Raw genomic sequence first — 10,159 nt, 5'->3', positions numbered from 1 at the left:
TTATTAGAGTGGAGCTCTGCATGAAGAGCTGAAGCCGCATCTGGTTTAGCGAGAGATCGAGCATTGATTACCATGCACTTAGGGATAATTTTAGGGGCAGACGGTACAGGCTAATCGGCTAAATCCACAACGGTGAGTGTTCGATAGCGTCCGCTACTTCGAAGATAATTAGCATTTTTCCGATCTTATGGTGCAAGAGTTGGAATTCTCAAGCCAGATCTGCTACCATGGCCAGCACGATTTCCACGATATTTCAAAAGAGAAAACTCTTTCAGTTTACCTAGGATATTATCTCCAGGCTTAATTTTCCCGCAAGAGAAGCGAATAAAGTGAAGTTGGCTTCTTGAGTAAACAAATTGCGCTGGGTAATTAGCATACTGGGAATAATGCTTGCCACGTTGAGCTAAATTTGGCATGAAGCTGCAATTTGCTTCGCTCTGTGTAGTCCTGCACTCAGTAACTTTACCACACCTAAACCGGACAGGACCAGGGTTACTTTCAACATCGACGGCAATCGTTAAGTCGATTGGTACTGGGACGTTTGCTGGTAAGAAAAGACAAACACAGCCATGCTTGTGCCATCTGCATATCGGATAGCGTAAACTGCGTCCAGTTAGGTGACAACAAATCGCTTTAAAATGTTTCTTGAGAGGTATTAATACTTGAGTTGAGTGATACCGATGTCCAGTATTCAGTCCAGATAAAAATTGAGCGTAGTAGCCAGCGAAGAAAATAAAACCAACAACGTGAACGGAGAGAACATTTAGCGTGGCAGCCATGACGGCGCTCATACATATATCTGTAACCCTATACCTACAATTGTAGTTTTCTAATGACGAATTATTTGTAAAATAAGAAATTTATACACCCTCACAGCCGTACAGCCACCTTGCGCCATTATTTTGTTTTTCTTGAAAATGTATTTCAATATCATTTTCTGAATGAAACTTGCACCTAGTTTTTGAATAAATTGCGCTCTCTCTCTCTCTGAGCCTTAACGAACAATTAATCCTGGGTAATTTTCCAACCTACAAGAAATATATGGTGTGGTGGTCTGCGGGTTTTAGAGAATTCTACTGACCACAACCATGCTAATTCAGTGGTATGTGTCGAAAACACTGATGTATACACTATCCAGAAACTAGCGTGTGTGTTAAGGTGGCTCAAACCAGTTGAGGGAATGTCTCATTAGCCAGACTAACTCTTTAACGCTGTTTCAGTTAACGGCAATGTTATGGTACCACATGAAACGCCGGCCGATAATTGCTTAACAAGATGCACATGTTACCGTAACGTAATAAATTACCATGGCAACAAAAAACCATCTAAAAACGACCTATATTTTGTGTTAAAGCACTTAGTATCTCAAAAACGAACTAAGGTGACCACCATTTTTTATTGCTGAAATTTGATTAGCGGCTAAGACGAGACTCTTTGCAAATTTCAAAAGCATCTGGAGCGGATTCAAAACCACCTTAAAATTCCCAATTGTGATGGTGGCTATGAATCTGCTGCAGATAATAGGCCATTTCCGAGTTAATATCTGCCTCCTCATCAAACCGAGTCTAGGTGCGAAGTCTCTACTTTACATATGAATGAAATTTTCATAACAAAAACTTCGCACTTAGATCGGGTCTGTAGAGGAGACAGGCATGATCTCGAAAATGGCTTATTTTCTTAAACTTTGCAATGAGTTTTGTCTTAGGGTGCCAATTACTCTCCAGCAATAAAAAATGTGAATCATCGAGTTCGTTTTTGAGATATACGCGTTTAAAGATAATATAAAGCGTGTTTTTCGGTGGTCATTTGTTTCCATGGTAACCTATTACGTCACATTAATGAGTCCCCCCCCCCCGGCAGCAGGTTGAGCTTGGGGCCAATCACCCCTTCTTGTAAAAAAAGAACAGATTATGGAAATCTTAATAACTCAACACAATGAGTGTTATCTCGGGAGTAGTACAACCACTTGCCAAACTCCACAGTGATTTTCTGCTCAATATCTTAATTTAAGTGATTTCAGTTAAAGCTTATCTGCACGTGCGAGCAAAAGCCTAGCCTCTGTATCCAGAGGAGAATCCGACACTGTATAACTTCTCAATTGTGCCTTGGTGTCCTTATCACATTTTGCTATTGTTACGCATTGAACGTTTGCTGGATTATCACAACTTGGGCCACAAGTTCCCCTAACAAACTCAGAATAACTGCAAGAAGCCATTTGTCTGTGTGCTTTGTCCTAATCTCTTGCGTGAGACAGCAAAGAATATAATAATAATATAATATATAAAAATTTATATAGCCCTTAAACTATAAAATATTCTAAAGCGCTTTACAATGAAAAAAGACAAATAAATAATAAATACTATTTACAAAATATATAAACGTAATGCTTACGAACTAAAGTAAACTGATTCATAAGATGTGGATATAAAAACATCAAAAAATATGTACATATAGATACAAAATTATAAATATATAAAGTAAATCTAAATGCATAAAAGAAAAGAAAAAATATATATGTAAACTGAACAAAAAAGTTCATGACAATTATGCAATTAGGAGTCAATAGTAAGCCTTTTTAAAAAGATAAGTCTTAAGATTTTTTTAAAAGTCTCCAAATTTGCCGATAGTCTAATGTCAATTGGTAAATCGTTCCATATTCTTGGTCCGGCTATAGCAAAAGCACGGTCTCCTGATTTTGATTTAGATCTTGGTATGAACAGTAGTTCTTTATCATCAGATCTAAGTTTATATCTCCGTGTTGGCTGAATCTGAAGTAAATTAGTTAGGTACACAGGAGACAAGCCATTTACTGCTTTAAACACTAATAGAGCAATTTTGAACTCAATTCTCTGCTTCACTGGAAGCCAGTGTAGTTTTATAAGCGATGGTGTAATGTGGTCGTACTTGGGAATAAAGCATATGACTCGTGCAGCTGCATTAAGCACCTTTTGAAGACGTTCTTGTTGATATGCAGGTAGGCCAAACAGTAGCGAGTTACAATAGTCCAGGTGCGATGTTACAAAGGCGTGGACTAGTATTTTAGTAGTGTCTGTTGAAAGAAATTTTCTGATTTGTCTGATGTTGTAAAGTCCTCTGAAGGCTTTACTACAGGTCTTGTTGATGTGATCATTCATAGACATTTTATCATCAAACCAGGCACCAAGATTCCTGATGCTGGTCAAGGGTGCTATGTCAGCTGTCCCCACTTTCACAGAAGGTATTTCCACTTTAGCTAGCTGTTGGCGAGTACCAATAAAGACAACACGATCACGGCACAACTCACAAAGGTCACAAAGCGTTCGACTGGTTCAATGGTCGTTTGAGGGCTTAGAGGGAAATCCAACCAGCGTATACTTATATAAAGTGGGATACCTTTCTTTGTTTGTTTTGCAGGTATGTTCAGAAAGACAGACCAATTACCGAGTTAGGATTTCGAGTTGGATTTTCGAGTTGGATTTTGAGTTGGATTTTCGAGTTGGATTTTCGAGTTAGGATTTCGAGTTGGATTTTCGAGTTAAGATTTCGAGTTGGATTTTCGAGTTGGATTTTCGAGTTAGGATTTTCGAGTTCGATTTTCGAGTTAGGATTTCGAGTTGGATCTCGAGTTAGGATTTTCGAGTTAGGATTTTTTAGCGGGATTTTTCTTGCGGTTTTTTTTTGGTGGGGTTTCCAATAAATGTTCAGTGGTTTTACGCAACGTACTTTGTCAGTGGTGTTATGAATCTTTCATTAACTTTCGACTGTCTGTTCATTTAAGTGTTGAATCGGCCGGGGCTGTAACCATTAAAATCTTTCGTAAAATAATGTTTGATTTCAAGAGAATTATACACCAGACAAAGTCATTATCTAAGCCCGGCCAATTTCCATTTGAATGTTTGAGAAGGTCTTTGCATGATGGGAAAACCATTGAAGAGGTATACAGCGAGGCCAAAGGCCTCACCAACCTTAAAAGAATTCAGAACATCAAGCAGAAAGTCGTCAAAGAGATCAATCCAGTGGGCCACTCCTTTGATGCTTTGGCCGAGATTAAGGAAGCCACAGACAAATATGACCCTTACCTTCTTTGGAAGTTAAAGATAGAAGATTGGATGGAAGCACAATTGTATTTAGAACGAGCAGAGAAAAACTAGAGATAGCTGTACAAATGCAACTGGGGAGCCAACACTCTTTAGAGGAGAAGGACTGCTTCCTTGATGCTGATCTCTCTATACCCACATAGTAATATTGTTATTACCTACAATCCTACACAACGTCCTTAGCACACTTAACAAACAAATCCTGTCGATCTGTGAAGTTTAATTCCCGAGCCCCCTCTGCTCAAGAGCTTATGGCATTGTTGCAAGAATAGAAATTAGCAATGTTTTGGGGTGGGAAGGGGGTGGTCAAGACAACCACTTTTTATCTTAAGTAGGCTAATACTTTTGTCGAGGATTGTGTGTTCCCCAGACCAGGTTGAACCAGGTTTTTCTTGGTAAAAAAATGGGGGATAGGGAAATGAAGTGTTACTTGCATTGTTATTACCAGTGTGTTCCCCTGACCAGAGTTATATCAGGGTTTTTTGTTTACAAAGTTATTGATATGGAATACAAAATCAAATAAATCATAATTCATGTTCAGCTTAAAATTCTGTCATCTACTTTTATACCTGGTAGTTTTGGAAACGTGAGCAGAAGGGGTGGGCAGGCCTTGAGTCCCTATGGTGAGGAGACTTATAAAATACCTTATTTACTTGAATGACACGTACAAGCGTGCAATAATCGAAATCCAGGGGCAAGAAGAAATTTCTTTGAATGTCTCGTATGATATCCAACCGCTTAAAATGCAGAAAACAAAACAGTTTCTGGGGGTTGGGGAACTTGGAAAGCACTTTAAAGCTGCATTAGTGCCATTTGCTGGTCTTCAAAATATGGTGGGATTTTAGGATTTACATATTTGCTTTTTGTTGTGTCTAATTCTTAACGCGGATTACTAAATTTCTACCACCAGAATAGATATGACAAATCATATTATAGACCTTACCTTCGATTTACGCCCGGTTATTGTAATATTTTTCGTTTCGTTTATCTTTTGCTATTAAAGCTTTCCCAATCTTGCTCTTTTTGAAATGAGGAGCATGTTAGTGGCGAAGGGAAATGAGTTCATGGAAGACTCAATGTTTTGCCTCTTACTTCATGTATGCTTTATATAGTGACGTTGCAGAATAAAAAGGCAAAACACTAACCCCACCCCTACACGAATTCTTTTGTTGACTGCATTGGACTGGAAATCTATACCAGACGGTTTACGGACAAACTGGCCGATGACGAAAAAACCGACTCGAAATCCTAACTCGAAAATCCAACTCGAAATCCTAACTCGGTAAATAGGCAACCTCCGTCTCTCATGTTATCCGTCTAGTGTAAAGACGGGACGAACTATATGAGACACATAATTCGTCTTGGACGAACTTGGGCAAACATTTTTCCTGCGTCTGTTAAATTCGTCTAGTATAAAGACGGGCTAGACGCATAATGCGCCTAGATGAACTTTCCAGTTTAGTGCGTCTTCGAGGACGCACTAAAATAGATTCTTTGCCAGACGCATAATGCATCTTGTGGCCGTCTTTATACTAGACGAATTTAACAGACGCAGAAAAAATGTTTGCCCAAGTTCGTCCCAGACGAATTATGCGTCTCTAGTATAAAAACGGCCATTTTCAAGTTAATCATTCGTTATTTCAAAAATAGCGATTCAAACTAGCAACATTTTGGAGTCGTTTTCACTCGCTCACAAGGCCCCATACCGAAAAAGTTGCCGTCCAGGAAAAATTATTATCGAAAGAAACTAAAACATATTTTTCTAAAAACGGTTGTGGTAGTCCTTTATTGTGATAAAGTTTGGCAATTTTCAATTTTTTTATCTTGCACAGTCTTAGGTGAAAATTGCTGAGAGGTGCTCCTAAAATATGTTTAGCAAAGGTATATTTAAATGGTTTAGAACTATATTCTCGTTGGGTGCCTCTGGCGAAAGATTGTTGTCGAAGTCCATCACTCGTCGCTTTTAAGATTCCCGACATTTATTTTTCACCGCATGTCTTTTTTATTCAATTGGCGTTCCATTCTTGAGATACATAAAAGTATATTTGGTTTAAAACCCACTAAAACGCCATTTGCGTTTCTATGACTTTGATGCCATTGCAAGTTAATTAAATGTTTTCCTATCTACAAGACTAGCTGTTACTTGAGAGACTATGAATGACGTTACTGATGCGTTTTACACGGCACATAACCCTATCGCTTCGTGATTCAAGCGATATCGGTTTTTGGCGTGATATTTACCGCGAAATTCACCAGTGATTCCAAAAATTTTTCTATGGAAGTAAGCAAAGAAAATGATTTAATTTAAGCAGCAATTGCAACCGGAAACAGCAAAACACGGACAATTCGAAATCTTTTATTACACTAACCCTAAAGGCAGTAAGAATAAATAACCATGCAGGGAGCTCCGCTTTTGGGCTTGGCTAAGTTTCTACATTACAGTTATTACTAAATGCTGCAGCATTTACCACAAATTGCGTAAGGTATTACAAAATGCTTTGTTATTCTGTAAAAAATGCCGTGTAACAGGTGCAAATAGGAGCCAGGTAAAACGCCGCCATCATCACGGTTCTTTTCAACGTTCAAACTATGTCTGATTTATTAACCTGATCATGATTACAATTTCAACTGTAACTTTCGAAAATTCAAAATGATCTGTCAACAATTTGATGTCATTTCGAGCTCTCCTTTGCGTGCGTCGGATAAAAGGAACATTGGATCATTTGCATAATGTGTTTAATTGAGTGCATGGAAACCGGTAATTGCTTTTCCTTGGGATGGTCTTTCAATAGAAAGTGACGAATACGAGTACGAGACCTGGAAGCAAGTTCTAAAGAGCATGCGCATACGTACATACATAACTTTATTTCGATTCGGATTTGTTTTTTTAGAGTAGCAAAGAAATATGCTAGTATCTCCGAATGTAATCTAAAATAACAATGCAAATTACACAGTAACAACGATATTAAATTACAATAGCTTAGATTATAATATTACGATAAAACTAAACAAAAGTATGTACAATGAGATAAGACATAATAAAAACTAACATATATATGACTTGATATTGTTCCTAAAATTAGTTACGCTGGGTGCGGTTCTAAGTTTATCAGTTAAGATATTCCAGTATTTAGTAGCAGTGAATTTAAATGAGCTTTTGCCATAGTTTGTAGTGTTCACACGAGGTTGGTACAACTTATTCATACCTCTAAGCCCTTGGGTATTGCGTCTCAGAATAAGTAAGGATGTGATATACACAGGTGTTAAAGCATGAAGTGCTTTATAGACCATTATAAGAATGTCTTGTATTCTTCTTGTATTCTTCTCGTATGTGTTGCTGTTGTCATCAAAAATAAGACGTAGAGCCTGCTTGTTTAGCAATTCTAATTTTCGCGCGTTTCCGGCTCCGCAAAAGTGCCATACATTACTACAACATAGAAAATACGGCATGATGAAAGCTTTATATAACCTAGTTTACTGGATACAATATTTGTGAAACGCATAATAACCTTAAGCTGGTTGTTAACACGATCACAGATGTCTGAAACATGAGGAGATTACGCGAGATGCAAAGTCTCAAATCTCGTACTGCCGACCCGTAGTACGACGAGTTTGAAGAGAAAAATCGTAGTGGGAAAACGAGTTGCACCACCGACCTTAAAGTCGTTTAAATTTATTCTGCTTGTTTTAAATGCGCTTTAAAAGATTGATACAGACCAGGGGCACCCAACGGACAATTTGAGATCTAGAATTTTCGGAACTTTTCTTGTAAAATTTCTTGCTTGCCTGCCTCTCCTAAGATTTTCGAACATCTGAAAAATGGTGTAACTGCCGATTTTTAACGGATTTTTACCCTGAAAAGGTCACCTAGAATTTTCGGGAGCCTTTTCTCTGGCTGAAATTTTCGAAAAGGTAAGTTTTGATCCATATAATTTTCAGATCACTAGACTTTCACCTAGGAAATCCGAACAGATGAAAAAATTTTAGGGGATAAAAATATGCCCATATCTACCGTTTAAATACTAAAATACGTTGAACAATGCTATGTTTAAGTGGTTTTGAACTATATTCTCGTTGGGTGCCCCTGACAGACATTATAACATGAGATATATATATATATATATATATGTATTCATTGACGTTTTATGGTGAAAATAGGATACTGGCATCTTTATAACAGCTTTTCGGAACTGCAGCCAGTTCGCGCTCGCCATGAAGTAAACAAACGAAGGAAAGAAAATATTTGATGTTTTTACGACAGCTGATTTTTTCAGCAGATTAATCTTGACAGAAACTCAATTGACTGATTATTAGCGGTTTGCTTTTATTTACTTTTGCTTTGGTAGATGCAGCTTTACTCACAAAAAACCGAATAAAAAGTTACGTGGAAAACCGACTTCTGATCGAAATTCGTTTATGTGTAAGCTAAAGTTGCCTCTTTTACAAGTTGTCATCGGCGAGCTAAGGAGTTTTAATCTCAATAGATTAACTCTAAAATAATTATTTTTAAACTTGCTCTTGTAGCACGTTCATAAACTTTTTGCTGAACGTGAAAGCGCCGGCTAAAGTTTAAAAACAGGCCCCAAATTATTTTTGTATTCGTTGTTGATGTATGCTTAACGTATAACCTTATTTTTTCGACAACGAGTACGACTACGAGAAGGAGCTTAACTCGTACTCGTAGGCGTTCTTGTCGTCGATGCTAAAACTCTCTAATATCAACATCGCGAAAACGAGAGAACTAACCTGTGCTTGCTGCGCAGTCCGCTCGACAAAAAATGCAAATCCTACACCAATTAACAGGACGGTGATCGCGAGATGCATCTTATGGCTAGGACAAGGCTTTCCGTGGTAATCTTTGTAAGAACACTGAAACCAGCAGCACTTGGAAGTTTCCTCTGAGTTCACATAAAAGAGGAAATTAAAGATTCACAACCCACTTGTCAATCTGTCATCTCGAATGAGTCATGTATACATTAAACATTAAACATTAAACATATATACATTAAACATTAAGCCATGTTCCTATTTATCCTCGTCTCTCCTTTTCTCTTCCATCATCGAAATCATCACTTCTTTCATAATCATCATCATAATTAGAAATTTATTTGAGAAAGATCTTTATCTTTCAAAAACGAGCCCTTCGGTTAATGTTCTTTGCTGGTAACAGATCTCATGCTATTCCTTTGTTTGTCGTCGCTAATGTTTTACTCCTCAATATACTTTATTAAAAGAAAAAGTACGTTCCTGTTTATCCCCGCAGGTGTTGTCTTCTTTTCTCTCCAAGAGAAGAGGAGAGAACACTTGCAAGGATAAAAAGGACAAACCTTTGAGTCAACGAAGCTTTTAATGGTACATTTTTCCGACGAATGTGACCGTCTCAAGACAGTATTCTCACCCCAAACACCTCCGAGTCGTTAACTCTACCATCAAACGTTTCGTTGACTCAAAGTTTTGTGTCCAGCAGCAGCTTTTATCACCATCTAAAGTGACAGATGACACGGATCGAGTATTTTTACCATTTGAAGATCAAATCTCAGCAGATATTGCAAAGGAACAATATAAGGATCTGAGCCTAAAAGTACACACCACCCTTCAGTGTCAGGACCTGCTAAAGCGTTTCGAAGTGCTTAAGAAAGGGAAAACAAATATAACTGTTTAGTGCACGAAATGCTTTTCATAAGACCTTTAAAACCATGTCTCAACGTGCAATCAGACTCCATTCGTGCGAAAGTATTTTTATAATCTTTGCACCTTTGATAATTCTTAGCGCCAAAACTCGCTTTAAGCACTGTTATTAGGCATTAACTGATATAATTTTTTTTTTGATAATGGAATCAAGACTACTCCGAAACGTCGTATTTTACATTTTTTTGTATTTCTTCTATTTGTTAAATTTAAACTATTGAAATAAAATGATTTTTATTTTTATTATTTTTATTTCTTAAATTACAGTAACAACATAATTCACAACTTAACAAACTTAAAAGAAGAAAAACGTTACAAACAGATTACAATATTGCTTCACAATGATCGATAAGGGGGTACCTATTGCTTGTCAAAAAGGGGGCGGGGGCAAATCG

General features: G+C 37.5%; 1 protein-coding gene across 1 annotated transcript in view; it reads right to left on the bottom strand.

The window, feature by feature from the left end:
• Positions 1-9,121, bottom strand: part of LOC137997586 (uncharacterized) — a 71,098-nt gene extending 61,977 nt beyond the window's left edge. Inside the window, exons 1-2 of the mRNA XM_068843663.1 lie at positions 9,081-9,121; positions 8,823-8,974 (exon numbers count right to left, since the gene is read on the bottom strand). Of these exons, the coding sequence (XP_068699764.1) occupies positions 8,823-8,900 (78 nt within the window). The 5' untranslated portion in view covers positions 8,901-8,974; positions 9,081-9,121. The remainder of the gene's footprint in view (positions 1-8,822; positions 8,975-9,080) is intronic.
• Between the last annotated feature and the right edge of the window lie 1,038 nt (positions 9,122-10,159).

The sequence above is a fragment of the Montipora foliosa genome, chromosome 3 (assembly GCF_036669935.1).
Source record: "Montipora foliosa isolate CH-2021 chromosome 3, ASM3666993v2, whole genome shotgun sequence".
Taxonomy (NCBI): Eukaryota; Metazoa; Cnidaria; class Anthozoa; order Scleractinia; family Acroporidae; genus Montipora; species Montipora foliosa.
Note: the sequence above shows the minus strand (reverse complement) of the source record. Positions and strands in the feature narration are given on the sequence as shown.